General features: G+C 41.5%; 1 protein-coding gene across 2 annotated transcripts in view; it reads left to right on the top strand.

Moving 5' to 3' along the window:
• EGFL6 (EGF like domain multiple 6) overlaps positions 1–22,585 on the top strand; it is a 47,582-nt gene that overhangs the window by 14,821 nt on the left and 10,176 nt on the right. For both annotated transcript variants that reach the window (XM_079973181.1, XM_079973182.1), the window contains 7 exons: positions 500–612; positions 6,427–6,519; positions 11,355–11,474; positions 13,847–13,966; positions 16,046–16,180; positions 17,047–17,169; positions 20,503–20,847. In XM_079973181.1, the coding sequence (XP_079829307.1) occupies positions 500–612; positions 6,427–6,519; positions 11,355–11,474; positions 13,847–13,966; positions 16,046–16,180; positions 17,047–17,169; positions 20,503–20,847 (1,049 nt within the window). The remainder of the gene's footprint in view (positions 1–499; positions 613–6,426; positions 6,520–11,354; positions 11,475–13,846; positions 13,967–16,045; positions 16,181–17,046; positions 17,170–20,502; positions 20,848–22,585) is intronic.

Below are 22,585 nucleotides of genomic sequence, written 5' to 3'. Positions count from 1 at the left end.
CCAAAAGTCTTTGTGTGCTTTCAAATTCAGCAAATTAGAACTGGAGGAAAATCATTAGATTTTGTGCTTTTATTTGCTGTTTATTTAATTGAGAACTATCAGCAACATTGGTTGGTAAGGGCAGAGATGTACATCCTAACGCAGCTGATGTAAATCTTTGGAGTTAAGGAAATTTGGATATATATGCAGGACATAGATGGAAGGCCACCTTAGAACCTCATGCCTGTCCCTCTGAAATCCTTGCAAAGGGGCAGGGGATTTAGAAGCTTAAGAAGTAGAAGATAACCAGTATTTTTGCTGGAGGGAGCAAGTCAGTTCTGCTGCAGTGAACCACATAGGTAGATAACACTTGTGACTAAGGTGCTTCAGGATTGTTTAATTTCAGTTACTTCAACAGAACACCAGTGTGGCCAGCCTACACAATGGAGAAATGGAACATCTTTCCAGGTCCTGGTGCTGTAAGGGATCCGTTAATTCATCTGTTCTATTTTATGCACAGCTCACGAGGTCGTAGGCAGCTCCTAACCATGAATCAACCTGGAGTCTGCCGCTATGGCTCTAAGCTTGACTGCTGCTATGGCTGGAAAAGGAATAGCAAAGGGCACTGTGAAGGTAATAGCAACAACCTTTCATTCCCTTGTCTCCAGAAATATATCCCTAAATTTGAATGGATTTGACGTCCTGACGGGCCTGCCAGTGGTTTCGAAAATAAAGAAATGAAAGCTGCAAAGTGCTGTTTGAGGGTTTAAAATGACAAGACAGGGTTAAGTGAAAATGTTCTGTTGCAAGCAAAAAAGTATTCTGATCATTTTAACTGATTTGCTGTACAGCACAGACCAACTATTAATCATTTAACAGATGCCACATACCATAATCTATCCATTTATATACATGGATGAGAAGAAAACAGTCCATTAATATTAACTGGTACATATCATATTAGCACTATTGTAGTAATTACCATAACACATAGCATCACAATTACTATATAAAAAAATGCAATTTTCTGCATTATTATTTTTAACTTGTGGTATAATGCTTCATCTTGTTTCCACCCTCCCTCCTATTAGTCCTGGGCAGATGCTGTACTTTCCAGGGAAGCCAAAATTCCTGATTCCCTGGGCTCTTTCCATAACAAGTTCACAAACGTAGCTCATGGAAGAAAAGAGCCGCAGCTATTACACAAAATGAACCACATATCTTGGAGGAGTCTAAGGTGTGACTTGTAGAGTCCACAAATAGAATAGAAAATAAAACAAAATTTTTATCCTAGTATAGAGTTGCCCAAGTAGCCAGAAGACAAGCAAATAAAATGGCTTGGGTGATTTTCTCGACATCCACAGATACTCTGCTTTCATTTGGACAACAACAGTAAGGCCGAAAGTGGGGTCTTGTCGTTTTGGCATACACACTGCCCAGGCTTGCGCTCCAGAGAGGTCACTTCAGTGCTGCTAACATAGTTGTTTCACTTCACACCCAGAGCCACACTCCATTCATTCATTCATTCACTCACTCACTCACTCATTCATTTTGATTTGCACATGAGTGCCAGGGAGATGTGGCCTAGGGGAACCAGCTTAGCACACATGTGGCGCAGGCATAGTTTAAAATGGCTCCTGTGTACTACTGAAGTTGGTGCATAGGTGACACAGGAAGGAAGGAAGGAAGGAAGGAAGGAAGGAAGGAAGGAAGGAAGGAAGGAAGGCAGTGAGTGCAGTGACATCACCATTTGAAGACAAGCCTGCTCACTAGTGCCTCCTGGCAGCCTCACCCCACTTGGGGAAAAGAAAAGGTGGTGGCAGGGAGTACTGCTTAAACAGTCAGGAAGGTGGAGCCAGAAACGCTCATCTCAGGTCAGACCTAATATTATTATTATCTTCTTCAATTAAATTTCAATACAGTGGTACCTTGGTTTACGAACAGTCCTGTTTATGAACTATTCGGTTTACGAACTCTGCAAAACCGGAAGTAGATAACATAGAAACAACTAAAACACCATCCCCCCAGTTTAATAGGCCAAAGATTGTTTGTTTAATTGTTTAATTAGCCAAGGCCTGGGAGAAGAGGAATGTTTTTGCTTAGTGCCTAAAGATATGTAGCAAAGGCGCCAGGAGAGAACGTTCCACAAGTAAGATGCCACCACAGAAAAGGCCTGTTCTCATGTAGCCGCCCACCGGACCTCACATGGAGGAGGCTCATGAAGAAGGACCTCAGCATCTTCTCTGTGCTTGATGAAAGAAAGAAACTGTGTTTCCTGCAGGCTTATTTCCTTAAGAATTCCATGTGTTTTCCTGTGAACATATGCAGTAGTTGTATGCCTTAGAATACATTTTAAAAGAACCTTTTATGGGCTCTACCCATGAGCTCCACCTATTACCCTTCTTTATTATTATTATTATTTTAAGAAGATCACTATGGGATTTCCATGCTCAGTTTTTACCCCAAAGCTGTAGTGTTAGAAATTAAAATACTACAGGGAAAATGCAACCTTTAAGCAAGGCATGCAGAGGTATTTATAGCCAGGTGCTTTTGATTAAGTGGCATATGTTGTCCTCAGGTATTTATGTTAAATGGAGTATTTGCTAGATTTTTAACTGTCTAACATCCTAATGCAAATGCACCTGAGGATTATCTGTGTTGTTTTCAGCCCTCTGGAGAATTACTTCAACGAAGAACCTATGGTTATTTAATGACTTCTAAGATTTTAATAAAAAATAGTAAAAACACAAGGGAGAGGTTGAAATCTTTCTCCAGCTGGAGTCTGGCAAAGCTGAATGAACTAATAAAATGTTGACTCTTGGAATCGTCTCTTTCGTAGATGCTGCATCTGCTGTCCTGATGAGCTTAGCTTTGAATATATGGGGCAGATGAACAAAAGTTCACATCATAATTGATATGCTCACCAGACTGTTGTCCAATCAAAATAGCTGCCAAAAGAGCTTTTTCTCCTTGAACCTTTATTAATGCATGTTGCAGATAATAGCTCTAGTTGAAAGCATTGCCATCTGTTGAATAGAGAAGTCCTTTATTAATTTTTTTTTGTATTGTTTGTATAACCCCAGTTCAGCTGCTTGAATATATGGTGTGCTAAGAATGGATAATAATGTGAAGTTCTTTTTTAAAAAAGCAAGGAGAGCTTCCCATCAAAGAACAATAGAATATTTCTGACTAGTATCCATTTTTCAAAAGCTTTACATTCTTCTCTTGGCAGATATCTGGTTTGAGTCCTGCATGATATATGGTGAATTTATAAATTAAGATGCAGACGTTCTGTGCTGTATAGTCATACCTTGGTTCTCGAATGCCTTGGTACTTGTACGTTTTTGGCTCCCAAACGCCGAAAACCCGGAAGTAAGTATTCCGGTTTTTGAAAGTCCTTTGGAACCCGAACATTCAACGTGGCTTCTGTGGCTTCCAATTTAGTGCAGGAAGCTCCTGCAGCCAATCAGAAGCCGCACCTTGGTTTTCAAATGTTTCCGGAAGTTGAATGGACTTCTGGAATGGATTACATTCGAGAACCAAGGTACGACTGTGTTTTTTTTTTTTTTACACTGTTCCTTTCATTAGACTACTTTTGGTCAGGATTATTTTTTTTTAACACCTTTTTCCTGCTGGAACAATATCATTAAACAAATGATGCTTTAAACTGCCTGATATTGATGTCTAATAGAATACCATTTTGGGAGACTCTGAAATTCAGTCATGTTAAGTTTGGAAACTTCTGAACAGTGGCCAAGGACTTCAAAAGGATTCAGCTAAAAAACAAACTAAATTCCACATGTAGAAGACTCTTATTCTGTGGAGTGGAAACCTAAACTCTGTGACCAAAAGCCTTATAGATTTAAATATATGGACAGGAGTTACAGAAACATGGTGCGTATTTTACTTAACCTTGACTGCAGAAGTGTCACTGGGCGTGTGAGCATGTTATGGGAGAAACTGCAGCATGGGACTGGAGTTTTTTGCAGGGTGAGGAGCTGGACATTGGAAGAGTTGAGGCAAGTGCTTCAAACGTGCCTGTCCCTACTCTTTGTGTGGGTGGATTAGCTGCATGAATTTCTAGAAGTTCAGAGCCAGTTCATCATCCCACCTCTACTTCATATTTGGGGATTTGCTCAAAAGCCAGGTGGCCCCTCCCTCATGCAGTCAGCTTAGGAGGAGTGTGAAGCTGCCAGTCAGAAGTCCACATGGAAGTATTTGCATAGAAGGACAGTCCTCAGTTGGAAGGCACCCTTTATTTGAAGGACTAATTTAACCCATTATAACATCACCTGAGGGACGCAGGTGGCGCTGTGGGTTAAAGCCTCAGCGCCTAGGACTTGCCGATCGAAAGGTCGGCGGTTCGAATCCCTGCGGCGGGGTGCGCTCCCGCTGCTCGGTCCCAGCGCCTGCCAACCTAGCAGTTCGAAAGCACCTCCGGGTGCAAGTAGATAAATAGGGACCGCTTACCAGCGGGAAGGTAAACGGCGTTTCCGTGTGCGGCTCTGGCTCTGGCTCTGGCCAGAGCAGCGATGTCACGCTGGCCACGTGACCCGGAAGTGTCTCCGGACAGCGCTGGCCCCTGGCCTCTTAAGTGAGATGGGCGCACAACCCCAGAGTCTGTCAAGACTGGCCCGTACGGGCAGGGGTACCTTTACCTTTACCTTTAACATCACCTGGGTGGCAGTCTGAAAAGGTCACCTGATCCCAGCTTTCTGTGCTTAGAGTGAGATGTATTTCTGTTTCAAGTAAATTATTTATTTAAAGCATGTGTACCAGAGCAGCTTACATACAATCAGTTAAACAGGGTTTCCCAAACTTGGGGACTCCAGCTATTTTTGAACTACAGTTCCTATCATCCCTGACCACTGGTCCTGCTAGCTAGAGATGATGGGAGTTGCAGTCCAAAAACAGCTAAAGTCCCCTGAGTTAAAACAAGATAGTATCTGCCTACAAGCTTAACAGTCTAAAAGATACAACACCCAGTGAAAAGGGGTGGGGGGGGGGAAGGGGGAGGGAAACAAACTCAGGTGCCAATCATTAAATTCAAAACAGTAGTGCTTGGCATGGCAACAGTCCACAGTTCAGGGACAGGAGGCCGTTGATGGAGTCTTTCAGCAGAGCTGATAGAATGAGCCCTGCTTCTCGCCTCTCCAGTCGAAGCAGCCTGCTGGAGTAGCTGCTACTAAAATTACAGTAATTATGTATACATTTACAGACATAAATATACATTAGCACATGCAGGTTATATGCAAATATCTGTGCCCTCCCTTTTCTGGTGATGAAATTCCACTTTTTTGGCAATGTGCAATGAATGAGTTTAGTAATAAAAGACATACAAATACTGGTCACCAGTTGATCTGAATGTGTATTGTATATGTAATGCCTAATACTTCACTAGACCACTGCTGAAGCACCAGATTAATTCAATTTCAGATTGGCATGGATTATTATTATTTTTTTGGGGGGGGGATATTGGAAGCCATCGTTAACTTTGCTGTTAGTCATACCCAGTCATACCCTATAGGAAGAAAATCTAATAAAAGTAAAAAAGACTTCAGTTGTGCAGAGAGATAGCTGTAAACTCACAGAAAGTAGGATTTTTGGCAAGCAGGCATTGTGATGCTTGGGTGGTATATTAGATTCTGATATGGAAAAGTGTTCAGGTCCAAATGTGAGCCTCTTTATTCCTCCTGAGCTCTCACTATAATTTCCAGGGGAAATTAAGTCACTCCAGAAAGAATTTGGATCTACAGTAACCTGAAGCAAATCTGGCAATGATTGGAAACAAAATCAAATCAGCAACATTACGTTGAAATAAACATTTTCTGGAGAACATTTATTAAATTCCATAGTAAACAGGAAAGAAAAGAAGTAGGGGAAAGACAATGGTATATTACAAAGAACAAATCATATATAACACAATTACAAGTGTTCTTGGGGTGAGTTTCTGTTGGTTTGATTTTCTAAAGTACAGAGTACATTTGGTTTTGTTTTGTTTTTAAAAAACTTACCCAGATTCTAAATACATGTGGACATTATTCAGACCAAGGAATTAGACAAACTCTGCTTTTTGGAGAGCCAGTGTGGTGTAGTGGTTAAGAGTGGTAGGCTCGTAATCTGGTGAACCGGGTTCGCGTCTCCGCTCCTCCACATGCAGCTGCTGGATGACCTTGGGCCAGTCACACTTCTCTGAAGTCTCTCAGCCCCACTCACCTCACAGAGTGTTTGTTGTGGGGGAGGAAGGGAAAGGAGAATGTGAGCCACTTTGAGACTCCTTCAGGTAGTGATAAAGCAGGATATCAAATCCAAATCCAAACTCTTTTGGTTCTTAAATCCTTTTCTTATTATCACTGTTTTCCAAAACGATAATACTGAAGAATATACCAGTTGGGCTATTTTTATTCTGCGTTTTCACTTCCTATTTCTCTCCTCCTCCTTCTACAGCTACTTGTGAACACGGGTGCAAATATGGTGAATGTATGATGCCAAACAAATGTAAATGCTTTCCTGGATTCACAGGCAAAACCTGCAGCCAAGGTATGTACAATTTATCATTTTTCTTGTAAGCTGTTGCATCCTTTATTCTCCCGCAGCAGCATGCACATTCTTCAGGAGATGCGCATCCCTGCATTTCGGGGAGACCCTTTGAAAGGTCAAAGGGTTATTTCTGTTATATTTAGATCAAAGACCTCCTCCCATCCCAAAACACACACACACACACACACACACACACACACTCCTTTAATTTGAGTATGAAGTTGCAGTGATTTGGGTTCCTGAAACTACAATAGGCACATTGTGTTCTTATAAGAACATCTGGTGCCTCTTTCTAAGTGTAAGAAATACAACTTATAGGCTAAGGAATCTTGGAATCAACTCAACCTAACACCACTTCTGGCATCCCACTACTGTATTGAGCTATGCATTCTCCGTGGGCTAGGAGAAGCTGCGCTCTGGCTTGCAAGGCCGCATGAATAAGGGAGCAGAGTCTGATGTCATTAAAGCTGTACTGGAACGGAAGGCCTGCTCAGAAGAACTCTGGCTTTACAGGAGCTGCATGGCTGCAGAGTCCCATGAAGGGTGTATGCTAGTTTTTTCCTGATGAAATTTACATGTTTTACTATCGGGCAGGAGGCAAAGAAGTGACAGCATAGGCAGAAGAGCCAAATCTCCCCTTGTCTTTTTTCCCTGTGCTTAAAAGCTGCTGGAGGAAGTGTGACTTTTGGATCAGTACAGCAGCTGTGGGAAAATGGCCATCTTCTCTACCTGACTTTTGTACTTGCCTTTTGCACTGTTTCCATGATTAAAGTCACCCCTTGACTGAAGCTGGTATTCAAAGTGAAGTAGGGGGAGAAATTTATACAGTGGTACCTCGGGTTACATACACTTCTGGTTACAGACGCTTCAGGTTACAGACTCCGCTAACCCAGAAATAGTACCTCAGGTTAAGAACTTTGCTTCAGGATGAGAACAGAAATCACGCGGTGGCAGCGGGAGGCCCCATTAACTAAAGTGGTGCTTCAGGTTAAGAACAGTTTCAGGTTAAGAAAGGACCTCCAGAACGAATTAAGTACTTAACCCGAGGTACCACTGTAATATATATATCTCTGTGTGTCCCCTGCTCTGTGCACCAGTTAAAGTGAAGGAAATGACACACGAATGCCCAGATGCCCCCAGTGCCATGGCTCCAATCTTCTTCATCTCCTTTCATCAAAGGAAAGGATGTCAAGAGGTCTGATCATAGGTCTTGAATATATCATAAAGCTTGGCTTCTAAGTTTGATTTATTTTGATGAGAGAAATATGAGCATGTGACTAACCCTGGCTAGACTGCTGAATTGGAGCAAACGGCAATTCAGGACCTATACCTAGAAATGTGGAGCGAACATGAACGAGCTCAGTTTCTGCTATATGTGCCTCCCATTACCTGCAATGGATTTTTACACTAGGCAATGCATTTGTGCGCACACGGCAGTTTAAACTGGATTCAGGGCATCCCATAGGTGCATGTTTTTTCTCTGTCCTCATCTTTGTCCACAGCTTAACATTTCCAGTCAATTAATTCAGATGTTTCTGATCCGTGCATAGGCTGGGGATGGGAGTGGGTGGGGGTTCTAATGTAAAATCTCAGGTTCCCTGAGTGTGGGTACACAGAAGTGAATTGTATGGGTGTGACTTTTCAACATACGTGGTGATGTTTTGCTGGGTGCTAACCCTAACCCGCGACGGGGTGAGCTCCCGTTGCTTGGTCCCTGCTCCTGCCAACCTAGCAGTTCGAAAGCACGTCAAAGTGCAAGTAGATAAATAGGTACCGCTCCGGCGGGAAGGTAAACGGCGTTTCCGTGCGCTGCTCTGGTTTGCCAGAAGCGGCTTAGTCATGCTGGCCACATGACCCGGAAGCTGTACGAAGGCTCCCTCGGCCAATAAGGCGAGATGAGCGTCGCAACCCCAGTTGGTCATGACTGGACCTAATGGTCAGGGGTCCCTTTAACCCTAACCCTTTACCTTTAACCCTAACCCTTTGTTTCCACTTGCTCATTGCTTGAGCTCTACCTATCCGTTTTGTCTCCATCAGCACAAAGGAAAGGGTGCCACATGCCTATTACTATTGGTTGTTGCTGAAGGTTCCCTGGCAATGGGAAGGAGGAAAAAAGTTAAAACAGCTGTTTTCTGTTGAACTGCTCTTCTGCAAAACAGCTGTATTAAAAATAAAATTGGCTCGCGCAGGTACAGCAGATGGGGAAGGGAAACAAAAATACTGTCTTCAAATCCCTTTCTCCCAAATCGCTCTCCCTGTCCTGCCTTGTCCATTTTGTATTTGTGTGTGAAATGTGCAGCTTGTGTTCTTCTTCTGTGCCACACCACAGCTTTCCGTGTTGGGAGGGAGCAAGGCTATGGAAAATGGAGGCACTTTGTGTCTTTGCCTGCCAGCCATTCTTCCCCTGGCAAGACACTCCTTTGTGGGTTGCCGGTTCTCTACCTGGTGGTGCTGGGTGGGACACACAAATATATATTCATTTTTGAAACTGCCATTTTGCATGAGTGTGTAATTTGGAAAAAGATGACGCTGCTGTCTTGCCCACTGTGAAACATTGGCTCTGGCGAAACTTTATTACTATGTTATTCCACAGACAAAACAGTTCTTTAAAACAAAAGGTGTGCACTCACAGGTAAGCAAATACCTGTGTGTGTACCCCCAATGGAGCTCAGGTTTCCACAACTTCTGGAGGCCACAGAATTAGTAGCTTAAGGGGAGAGGACAATGTCACTCAGCATGAATACATCCCATAAAACACCACCCACTAGTATGGACAGGAAACATTGAGACAGATTTAAATAGAAAGCGCTGGGGGGTGTCAAAGTATGCATGGATAAATTGGATCCATGCTACACACATGTGCATTAACACCCTAGTGTGTGCACAGCCAAATTGTCTTCGCTCTTTTCTTTCCTCTCCAGTTTCCCTAGGGTAAGAGCTATTTAAATCTTCCAGTCAATATATAGAGGCTGTGTTTTGCCATCTCAGAACTTTCTACAGTGGAAATAACAATCAAAAGTCTTCTTATCCGAAGTGTCTATCCACTCTAATGCAGAGGCTACACATAAGTGCCATCAATTGCCAGAGCTGTGTGGTGGTTTTGCAGAGGCTGCATGTAAAACAACGTTGAGTTATTTTGTCTGTTTTGGGAAAACTTTTTCAGCATGCAGGTGGATTCTGCGATGGGCAGTAGTACAGGGACTAGCAAATATCCTCCATCATCCAAGTAGGAAGTCAAAACAGTCAAAATAGCTCTTCAACTTCATGAAGGCTTAGGGGATGTGGGTTAGGAAGGCACGTGGATTCCTCTCCACTAGTCTCTGCAAGCAGAGAGGTGTGATGAATGTGGCTGGGACCTGTCGTAACAGAGGCTTCACACTTGGCCTGGGAGTTCTCCTTCCAGGAGTTTGGTGCTTAAAGCCCTGAAACAAAGAGCGGCAGGATGAAGGTGTCTTTCTATCCAAAGTCCCATGGGTTCAATTCTCAGGCTCTGCAGCTACACCAACCTGGAGCTGGCACACAGCAAAAAATGGAAACTGCCTTTGGCGCTACATTCCACCCTGGCTGGCATGAGCTGGCATTGTTTCAAATGTAGTGGTGGCACCATGAATGCCATCTACCCCAGCCCCTCATTAGGACTTTTCTGCTTTGTGAAGATTTATTTTCAGGTTATGAAAATTTGCTTAGGAGTGAACCTAGACCTCCAAATTTGCCAGATGGTTAAAACCAAGTATTTAAAACTGGCAAGCTGGCATTTCTTCATGCCAGTTTGTCGTTACAGATTTAAAAAGAATTTTTAAAACAATTCTCTCTGTTTAAAAAAAAAGCAAAACATGAAAGGAAAACAAATAAAAGCATACCCGCATTTGTAATCTCTGAAAATTGAATCCTGTCAATGTGTCCATCAGATTGAATTAAAGACTGCTTTTCTACATAAAAGAAAGCCACGAGGAAATATAACTGACTGGTTAAGGTCAATAGTAAAGGCCACTGGAAAGCAGACAATAAGCATTTTCATTGTTCTAGTAGCAAGGCAGTATGCCTGCCTATTCAGGAAGTATATGAACTTCAAAACAGAAAAGTTGATTTAGATCAATGATATAAAATTGATGCTTCAAGCTTGGCTTTAAATCATTGATTTACAATGGCTTAATAAATCATCCAGCCACAGCCAGGTAAACGAACTAACTTGTTTGCTTGTAAAAGAAATTTACATTTCTTGTTTTCAGTTACAGTGGTACCTCTGGTTACGTACTTAATTCGTTCCGGAGGTCTGTTCTTAACCTGAAACTGTTCTTAACCTGAAGCGCCACTTTAGCTAATGGGGCCTCCTGCTGCTGCCACGTGATTTCTGTTCTCATCCTGAAGCAAAGTTCTTAACCTGAGGTAATATTTTTGGGTTAGCGGAGTCTGTAACCTGAAGCGTATGTAACCTGAAGCGTATGTAACCTGAGGTACCACTGTACAGATATTTACCATACCTAACTGAGAACCTCTGAGATGTGGAGACAAGACTACGTGGCCATTCAGCATATACACAACAGTGTAGCAGCTGTTTTCTTTCCTCCCTTCCCAGTACAATCTATCTTCTGCTGTCAGACACTTCCCCAGATTCTGTCAGGTGCGGTGGGAACTTCCTGCTAGTGCTCCTAGCACACAGACCAGCAGATGGTCTGCTGAATTCTTTCTTTAAAGAATCTGGCTCACTTGAATCCTGGAGACATTTTCTCCATGTGGGAATTTAAGCCGTAAAATAGCAACTGCAGTAAGCTATTTTGTTTTCTTCCAAAGATCTACAAACTCATTCCCACCCCCACCCCCAATTATTTCTGCAGATATCAATGAATGTGGATTGAAGCCACGTCCTTGCGAGCACAGATGTATGAACACGCATGGCAGCTACAAGTGCTATTGTCTCAATGGGTACATGCTCATGCCTGACGGCACATGCGCAAGTAAGTGACGGATATTACACAAGATGCAGCATGTGAGATGGGAGTCAAGTCCATATTGTAACTAATCATGAAATAACCTGTGCCTCATAGTATGAAGCAGCTGGTTAATTTATACTGTTACGAGTTGGTGGTGGTGGGGAGTAGGCCGTATGCCGAGACCCTTCTAACCCTTGGATCCAGCAACTGTTAAAGTACAGTATAAGCCAGGCTAGCTTCCTGGTGACGTAATGGGACATTAAGGGAACAAAGGAAGTGGCTCGGGGCCAGAGGACAAATGGGTGTGTCCCTACCAGGTGGGTCCCCTCCATCAACTGGGTGATAGTTAGAAGGACAAAGGCAGAGTGGAGAGCAGAAAGTAGAGTGGTGTTGAGCTAGAAGCAAAGATGCAGGCGGAAGACATGCTTGATTTCTGCTGGAATCGGTGCCAGATTTATGTATAAGCTAAACAAGCTATAGTTTAGGCCCCCACTCTCTTGGGGGCCCCCCGAAAAAATTAAAGGAAAAAAACCTGGATGTATTTCCAAAATAAAAAAAGAAATAAAATAAAACCTATATACAGCAACAGTGTTTTGTGTTGTGTAGGTCCACAAATTACCATATAGCATATATTCAACACAAAAACAGTGACAATTTGTTGTTGACAAAGGACAGCTGGACATATAAAGGGCCCCATTGCCTTCAGTAGCTTAGGGCCTCATCAAACCTAAATCCGGCCCTGGCTGGAATCCAAGGCTGCGACTGGGAGAAGCAGAACCTCTTGGGGTGTTCATGCTGTGGTCCCCTCAATCATAGGTTCAGATTGTATATATGTGTAAATGAACCATACATCTTAAAGACATCATGGTCTTCACTGTGCCTCATTCAGAAGGAAACACGAACCCTGGGTAAGCGCCTGGAACCCCAGGAGTATCATAGGAATCTTTCAGTGCTCCAGTGCAATTTTCATTAAAGGATATGCTGAGCATGGTTTACACTTAAAACTATATACAGTAGAGACATAGATCTCATTTAGTTTGGGGAGCATTTTAAACTAAATGTTTGTTGTTGTTGTTGTTGCACCCCTTAGGAGCCAGTAGTGGGGCGTTTCTTTTTTTTAGCTCTGCCCATTTTTTTACTGCATGTAGATAAATCAGAAGGAACCACATCTGAAAGCGGAGTAGAGCTTTTAAAAGAGGACTTGGATTTATGGACACATTTTCAAAGGTTTCTGTTGCAGAGATTTTCATTTCACACTTACAAATCTCCTTGAGAAAGGGAGCTTTCCCGGTGGGGTGGTGTTAATTTAGAAAGGGGTAAAGGACAAGTTTCTAACCAGATCATTTTCTCTGAAGGCAATGTTGAAACTGCCCAAAGAGATAAATAAATGAAAATGTACAATTTACTAGTTTGGAAGTATTAGCAGTAAAAAGGAGAAAGATTCTAGTGGTTTTGTTGCCCTTTTATAAGGGCTAACTCTTTTTCTTGCAGCTGGCAGGTTGAAAAGCAAAATATAAATACCCAGAAGCAATTCTTCCTTATGAGTTGTCAGGTGTGGTTTCCGAGCTACAGAACAGTTTAGAGTAGAAGGGAAAAAAGCAGGCAGCTAAGTTGTCACAGAAGCCTTGCAGATGATATCCAGATAAACCTATTTAATGGCTGTAATATAAAAAGGGAAGATGCACATACGTAACTGGAACCTTTTAGTGCAATCAGACCCACCCCTCATATTGGTGGCTAGTGTGTACGTTAGGATGGTGTGAAGGTTTGTCTCTGCCAATGGTGTGAAAGTTTGTCTCTGCCATAGGTTGTTTTTTAAGAAAACAGCAATGATGCTGGAATGCTTGGGTAAAATTTAAACAAGATCAGCATTAGGCAAGCTTACCAAGAAAAGGCCTTTTTACATTACAGGTGCCACAACTGAAAAGGCCCTCTCACTAGTCAACAGCTGCCTAAGCTCAGGTGCCTAACCTGGGACATACGATGAAGAACTTAAGGTTCATGCAGTCTCATGTGGTAGACATGGTCCTTCAGGCATGCAGGTCCCAACCAATTTAGAGCTCCACAGATAGCTAGTATTACGTTGAACTATGCCCTGTGAAATAGAACAGCAACCCATTTAGCTGTTTTTAAAACTGGCGGGATGGTTTTGCCACAGTGGTTCCCACTGCCAAAGAGACAAACCACTTTTTAAATCAGAGGCTTGTGTCTATTTGACAGCGGGAATAGCAGTAGCCAAATAGCTAAGGTATGTGCTCATGTTCCTCCTTCTTTTTTGCATGCCAGTGCATTAATGCTCTTAGGGAAGAGATTTTAAGATCATTATCATCTGTTAATGAAACAAATCCTCTTATGCAGTTTTACCTATGGCTTTGTCAAGTAACATGTTTTTCAAGATTCCAGGAGCTGCGCTATGGTAAATTGTCAATATGGCTGTGAAGAAGTGAAAGATGGCATGCGATGCTTGTGTCCATCGAGCGGACTTCAGTTAGCGTCAAATGGAAAAACATGCATAGGTACATCAGCATCTGTTTATGCTCTTGCTGTCATTAGCACAACCATTCCAAGAATCCGGCCTGTGCTTGCTGAACACTATAGAATGGCTATACTTTTAGAGCAAGAGCGAGTAAACTTTTTGGCTTGGTGGGGCAGGTCCTTATCTGTCCCCACTCCTGCAGGTGAGCTTTGAGGCAGCGCCGTCTGACTTTCACACAAACAAATCGTGATGAATAAACAGGTGGTCTGGAACTGCCTGCAGAGTTTGGTGGGTTTTTGAAAGTCCCTAAAAACAAGTTTTTCTTCATGTTTTTAGACATCTAATATATCTACTCTCCAACTGTGGCTATGTGAGAAGCCCCAGGAGTAACGGTTTGGAGGTTTTATTCTTTTGGAAAGGGGATACTTCCTCATCCCAATGGACTCTAGGGATCTTTTAGAACCTAGGTGAATCTTGACAAGCACAGGAAATGAACTCTTAGCTGTGATTACAGTCACTCATAACCTTTCAAGCAGCCTATTCATTAAACACATCAAACTGGAAGCATAGCTCTGCAAAAGCCTGCTATTTTGTCATGGATTTCATGACATGAGAGTATTTTTAGGCACTATAGAATGAACCCTTATGGATTCTTGGCTCAGCTGTTAAACAAGAAACATGCCACAGAAGGAAACACTGCTCCTCTTCTCCCAAATTTGTCTGTATAAATGGGATTATTACTGCCCCTGTCATCCTCCCATCGTTTAATTAATGTTTATTTGAGGCTTTTGTCCACAGCATAAAATCAGGAAACACAGTTGAAATCTAACAGCCAAGTTCCTCATGCACTCATGTTAGTTGTTTATGTTTGCATTTTCTTTATTTATAAAATACTTCACTATACTTGGAGCAAGAAAAATAATCCTATCTGGTTGGGAGTTGATGATTCCAAATTAAGGACTGCACTTTAAAAATAATTATAGACATCTGAGGTTTGTAACTTTCTGTTGTATATTGCAATCGTTTATCCATAATGCATGTATTTATAGAAGGCGGGAATTCTAGCCAGGCGTCCATGTGAACAGAGTGTAAATTCCTTTGTACTTTTTTGTGCCCATTCAAGCACTGATACAAGCTGTTTCTGTCTTGAGATGAGGAGAAGAGGGTAGTTCTTTCAAGCCTGGAAAGCAAGAGGGATGAGAGTAAAATAGAACGGGGGAAGGACTTGTCAGGGTCCCAAACACTTCTGTTCTGAGAAACTTGAATGAAGCATAGGATAGGAATTTAATACATAACCTAAATTTACTAGGGACTAGAAAGCTTTGAACATTTGCTGCATAAATCAGTGAGATCAATGAATTTTGCTGAGAGTTCAGCTCCTGTAATTTTAATAAAATAGGCATGCACCTGTTGGATATTTATTTATTATATGTACAGTATATCCCACCTTTCTTCATTGATTGAACTGAAGGAGGCATACAGTGGAGTTCCCAGGTATGGGCCAAACTTGCTTCAACAAAGTTGCTATGCTATTGCGTGCCTTCAGATCATAGGCTGGGTATCAGAACAGTGGACATGTATTTTTCTTGGTATGTGATGTGTCAGCTCTGAGTCTTAACTACTCATTGACTTTCCACAAATCAATCCTAACCAACTGGCCTGGTAATACCTAACATTATTTACACAGCCTAAGAAAGAGGTTCAGAGATCTTAGGCAATAATTTAGGGTTGTTGCTGACTTCCATCTAAGACAGAATTTGGAACAAAAAATGGGTCTTGCGGACAGGTGAGGATTTGTCGAAATCCTCATGCTTACACTGGTGTCTAGCTATGTATGGCTTAGAGTGGCATGCATACAGGTGGAGCATCAGGGGACATATTATGGATGGCAACTATGCAGAAGGACTAGGTGGATTTCATCAGAAATTGGTAGGCTTTAATTGGGATAATAAAAAGTCAAGCTGGATTCCAGAGATGGATTTTGCACCTCTCTAGTATGGGACATATCATTTCAGCATTAGTCATTTTATTCACAGATGTGACCGTTAAGGGTTTGCTTAACCACCTTTATCCTGATACCTTTTCCTTGACCTTATCAGATTTCATTTTAATATCTTAGATATTAATGAGTGCTCCAGTGGGAAAGCTGTTTGCTCTTTCAACCGCAGATGTGTCAACACATTTGGAAGTTACTATTGCAAGTGTCAAATTGGATACGAGCTGAAATATGTGAGTGGCCGATATGACTGTGTAGGTAAGAATTAGATTCTAGTTTTCCTCTCGTGTGTATGTACACATGCACATATATGCACATATTTTCCTTTTCTCATAAACTTGGCTGATTTTGCTGTGTTTTTGAACTGTAGTGTAAATTTTGCTTGTGCTTGTATAAACTAATGCCCTGGAAACCACTTTTGGACCACTTTTGGGACTTTATTGAGTCTCTCCTACCTAGTGGCAAATAAATAAAAATAAACACTTCTCTTTATATATTCTCTTTCTAGACTGATATGTGGAACCTATAACACAATATTACAGTGTATCCTCTCTCCTGAAAAGAGCACTCTCCTTCAGAGTCTCCACCACTCTTTCCCGCCAAGCAGAACATTCCATTCCCCGATTCCTGCACCCAATATTCCAGTTTTATGTTTTCAGCTATCACTCCACATTGAGAGGCTACTCAGTAAAGTGCATCCTTGTTTGTAATTTTTTTTAAAAAAAGTTTGTTTAGGAATACTCTGCCCCCTGCCTACTAGTTTTTGACCAAATGCTTATCCCTGTTAATGGTCTAGCTCCAGTTCCCAGAGTGATGTAAACCAGAGAAAGACAATAAATGGGCAGTTTGTTCAAATAGAATTTTTGAATTAATACTCATTTATTGTTAAGATCCCCTCCTTCTTTATATTCATTGACAAATGCAGTCTTTAACCATAGCACTTACAAAGAGGCTTGCCAACATTTTCTTCTGATACGATTCCTGTGCTTGCATGACAGGCAGGAATTAAACAGGTGCAGCTTTTCTCAGCATGAAAATAATGTTTAATTTGTTTTAAATCTCTGACTTCTCTCTATCTTCAATTATTTGTTTTCTCCTGCCTGCTCCCCCCCCCATTCCTCTAGATATAAATGAATGTACTACAACTATACCTAAGTGTGACTTCCATGCAGAGTGCCTCAATACACAGGGATCCTTCAAGTGCAAATGTAAACCAGGCTACAGAGGCAATGGATATGAATGCTCTGGTAAGTGCAAGAGAAGCGTCATTGATTTATTCTAACACCTTTCTCAAATGATGGGAAGTTGGGACATTTTCAGAATGTACTATATATTTTTGTTTCCTATAAGATCCTGTGAACTGCTGACTGCTATCAGGAATCTAGTCAAGGGGCATCATTAAATTTCTCTTTTATGTTCTTTTCTTTTCTGACAGTTGGTCTAGAAATTTAATAAACAAATAACCAGAAATCCTGGTAAAGTGGGGAATTTGAGGTTGGGGCAGGAGGTAGAGATACTTGATACTCTGCGAAGGTGAACATGACCACAGTCTTCATGTAGTTGCATAGGTTCAACTTATTTTATATTTGTTGCTCTGTTTTGTTGTTCTGGCTTTAGGAAATCGGGGGGCATGACCCATAAGTGCATTTCTTTCTTTTGTATTTACTGTGAAATAAGAACAAGCCTTGCACTTTCACTATGGAAATGTGTCTTCAGTTCTTGTTAACTTTCCTAGTACAGGCCAGCCCAAGACATTTCACCACCTGAGGTGAACTACAAAATGTCCCCTTCCTCACTAGGGAAGAAGGTGTAAGTTCTGCCACTTACATTGGCCAGGGCGTAAGGTGATGGGGTGGTTTTATCCCATGTCGCTGTGCTTTCTCCAGTCTGGTGCAGCGTAGAGACCCATATTTATCACAAAACAAATGTTTTTGGAGAATTTCCTCAGTGTCATAAGTCGTGCTTTTGGTTTCATTGAATACTGTATACTAAACACTGATTTAACGATGCACACTGTGGAAATTTAATCCCACCTAAAGGGGGATTATAATTACAGTGTGAATATTAGCTCTTTCCACCTCATTTGACATACCTTTCCATAGTTCAGTCTAGACATGGCTTGTATGATTGCCTGAGGAACAAACATTTTTACCGTGTCAAACTGATTTACCCTGCTAGAACCCAAGGTGAAAAAAAGCTGATTTGGTGGGGGTGGGGTGAGGACCGTGAACATATTGAACATTGGTTTCAGCCTATGAACTGTGGCATCTTCAGTGTTGTCTGGATCTGGCTGAGGAATCTGACATGAGTGGACCTGCAGGGATTGGATGTCCTAGATGAGTGCACCCAATCCCCCAAACTGAGCACCATGTCATGCTCCCTTGATTTCCCAAAGCCAGAACAACTTTGCTGTGCAGTAAGAATATTTCATTACTTATAGAAAGATTTCAAAGCAAGAAGTGCAAGCAGATGTTCTGGTTTGCTGGGCAGTCATTCTGTCTTGAAAATCTCAGCAGACTCTTTATTAAAACGCATGGGGTTTGCCTTTCTTATTTCTGAGAGGAAATTTGTAGGGAATTGGGGGTTTCCAGTCAATTTTTCCTTGCTGTACCCTGAATAAAGATTTCAGTGAACCATGTCGGTTAAATTTCACAGTGTACATCTTTTAACAAAACTCTGAAATGGAGGCATCTGGGCAAAACTAACCAGGAAATATTGTTCATAGGAAAGATTGAAACTGCAATGCTGTTTCTAACTTTGCAGTTTCTAACTTGTTAAGACTGAATGCTGTTACAATATGTGCCAACGAAACAGAACAGCCTTCTTTTGTTTCTCTCCTGGTTGATTGGGAAGAAATTATCTAACCAAGTATGTTAGACAAATATTCTCAATGTTATGTCTCTTTAGTAATACATATGGAATATGATATAGGTTTGTAGCAGGTTATCTCCCCATACTACTGCTACTTTTGTTGTTTAGTCATTTAGTCGTGTCCGACTCTTCGTGACCCCATGGACCAGAGCACGCCAGGCACTCCTGTCTTCCACTGCCTCCCACAGTTTGGTCAAACTCATACTGGTAGCTTCGAGAACACTGTCCAACCATCTCGTCCTCTGTCATCCCCTTCTCCTTGTGCCCTCAATCTTTCCCAACTGCTACTATTTAAACCCAAATGAGCCTATGTGAAATATCACATTTTCTATTTTATTCCCATGAATTACAATTGTGGTGAAATCATATTTTTCCCTGAACAGATGGGTCACAGACATTAATCATGAGCAGAAAGGACATGTCTTGCTGTGCAGAAACTATCTGGCTTCTTCTCTAAACACACAAAGTTAAAAATATGGCATAAGGTCAAATCTGTCAGCCGCTGGAATAACTATATATTTGTCTTTTCAGCTTCATTTAATGGTCTTTCCCTGTTTTGTCAACATAGATGTTTAAGTCACAAAGCATTGCTTTTCTCACTAGCTTGGATGTCATTCTAGTACAAAGAACTTCATTGCAAGATCTTGGGGATTCAGGCCAGTGCAAATGTTATCCAGAGATTCCAGAGCCATATAGACTCAGAGCTGATTCTCATCTTAACCTCTTAATGAATCAAATCTGTACTGGTGGAATGCCTTCTGGATGCTATTACAGGCAAAGGTAGCTAGTAGGGATGGTTGAGGAATTCACTGCTTGTAAATTCTGAAATGAACTGGCCTGATTTGCACCTCTTTAACTAATGAGCAGATTGGAACGTTGCTTTCCAACAGGTTTCATGCTTCTCTGAATGCTGCGACAGTTCTTATCTCAAAAAACATAAAAATGTATCTAGAAGTACATGCATCAAGATAAAATGTGTTTGGAAATGCATGTTTTGATTTATTTCTTTTTAATGCCAGTTTTCCTGCAGATTTTTAAACTGCACGGCTTACAGTGGAAACATGACAGAATGGACCTAAAGAGTGGACAAATGCAAAAATGATATGGACCAGAAATAAGACTGATCCATACACCTGTAGTAGCTGACGATTGTTCCCAAAGCTTACTTTGTCCTCTGGGAGACATAATTGGAAGCAGCTATCCATAGCTATTCCCATTTATCCCCATGGACTGTGGTCCTTGCTTTCTCTTGACAGTTGTCAGGTTCCTGATAGGGAAGAGCAACTGCTGGGAATACTCCGCAGAATTTGTTATTTTCCTTTGTGACTGATTTGAGCTCTATGGTGCTTGACACCTGGCTGACCACAATACATGCTGATGAATTGTGTTTGACTTGTTGCTGACAAGTTATTCCGGCCCAGTGGTCAGACACAAAACTAAGAAATAGTCACTTACCTTTTTAATAGGAATGACAAAGAAAACATTCACTGCTGACTCTGTATACTCTTGGCTCTACATAGAGACATCTTTACAGATAATATACATTGCTTTGAATTTATTGTACTTCAAATACATTTTCAACATTGCCAACTGGTGTTTCATCATGTTGAGAAGCACTAATATTCTGCAAAAACCTAAAACCCTTAAAGTGTAAGCTAAGTCAAGCATATTTTGTGTTTTCTTGGTTCTCTACCCCATCCCCTGCTCAGTTATTCATGAAAACTATGTGAAAGACATTCCCAGAATCTCTGGAGTTGCCAAAGAGAAGCTCAAGAAGCTGCTTGTGCACAAAAACAGTGTGAAAAAGCATGGAGACATAAAAAATGTGATCCCAGAACCGCCTGTGACCCCAGCTTCTAAAGTTCACGTAAGACTGTTAGACTACGAAGACGGTGTGCACACAGAAGGTGCCTATGGTGAACAGGGGGAAAGTACTGAAGATGTCAGAAGAGAAGGGAAAATACAAGAGGAAGAGGAAGTTGAGAAAGGAGGAGAAAGGGAAGACCTTGAAAACCAAACTGGTCATGAGAAGAAACTTCGAGGAGATGTATTTTGTAAGTTTCACCTTTAATTCCCCCCACCCACCCCAATGTCTAAGATGATGTTGAATTTTGAGAAGCAGTTATTAACTTCTGTGGTGCAATGAGGCTTTTTTTCTTTTCTTGTTTCTTGTTTTATCAACAAAACCCAATTTCTACTCCACCATTTAATGCTACCATTTAATAGCACTTACCTTAACTTACCAAGAACCCTGATAACCGTGGGATATAGGAGTGAAACAAAGTCATTCCAATATAGGGTGGGATTCAACTGAGTTGTTGTGTGCTGACACAGAATTCCACTCACACAATGAGACTCTCCACCTCTCTGCCCTCATATGCCTCTCTGTGCCCCATAAATCTTCTCTGGAGGATTGGGGTGGGGGAAAACCTAGAACAGGGTATGGGGCTTGCAGGGGAGGAAAGAAGGGAAAAGTCCCATTGTTGTGAGCAGATCTCATTCCCCCATACATACCCCACTTAGTGGTATGTTGAATTTCAGCCATAGCTGCTATAGTTGACAATACATTCATGCTTATTTATTACAAGATTATATAGTGCACACGTTCGTGTGGTTACTGTGGTATAGTGCTGTTTCTTTAAATTGGTATATGTTTTGTTACTTAAATCTGGCTTATTTTACACTACTAAACCAAGATAGCTTTGAGGAGCCTTATCAAAAGTATCTTGCCTGATTGCCCTTGCCCACTATAACTGAAGACTTTTGTTAAAGCCCCTGTTTCAACCTTTACGGACCTATTAAATGCAGGTATGTTTTTCCTGTCCTATCCTAGAGTCTTCCACTGGCTCTCCTACAAGACACCAGCCCCTAGCATTCCAAACTGCCTCTCACTTCTTCTCCCTTAGCACTGTAGACCAGACATTGCCCACCCCTGCTATACAGCCTCTGCAGACGGAATGAGGCATGCATGCAGTGTGCATCTAAGCCCTCAGTGCAAACATATGGATACCAGTCTGTCCTGCTACCCCCACTCGTGCATGCAGTACATCAGGAAGAGAAACCAGGTTTGCAGGACCTGAATTGGCTATGCAAACTGCATGGTTGGCTTTCACGTGTAAACTTGGGGCTGTCCTTGAAAGAAAGATGTGTGTATCTTTTCTCAAAACACTTCCTTTGCTTCTAGTTTAGTTGGAAATCACTAAATCAGTGGCCATGACAATCTGTCATGCAAGCCCACCCTTATTTCACTTAAATCCTCAGGATTTCAAGTTGCCATTTTATTCATATGTGTGTGGTGGTTTTTTTAAAGTGAACCTTGTTTGGCATAGAATCAGCTGTTTCGTTTTTGTAATGCACAAACTGTTTTTCTTTCTGTCTATACTAATTATATTTCTTTTGCTTGAAAACATCCAAATGCCCACATCACTATAACAAAACACAATCTGGATAAATGAGATTGTTTGAATCGCAGCCTTTAAAACCCTTTTAGTGTTGGTGCTTTAGAGCATAGTTAGCTTAAACAAATAAGGAAACAGTTTACAATACATGCCTTCGCTGTTTTCAAATATTTGTTTATTGACTTTGCATGTTGATTGGACCATGATAAACTCAGGGGGACTTATGATCCTCATTTATCAAAACTAGGCAGACAATAAGATATTTAATGATTTCTCAGCAATTGCAATATGTTTCTTTGTTGACATATACCAAGCAGGGAAGGGGGACCAAGAACATTTATTTTTGCTCGGTTCTCCTCCAACAGCATGTCATAGAGTGGCCCTTTTGGATAAT

Source organism: Podarcis cretensis, assembly GCF_951804945.1.
Source record: "Podarcis cretensis genome assembly, chromosome: 4".
Classification (NCBI taxonomy): Eukaryota; Metazoa; Chordata; class Lepidosauria; order Squamata; family Lacertidae; genus Podarcis; species Podarcis cretensis.
The sequence above is the reverse complement of the archived record's forward strand: the minus strand, read 5'-3'. Positions and strand labels throughout refer to the sequence as shown.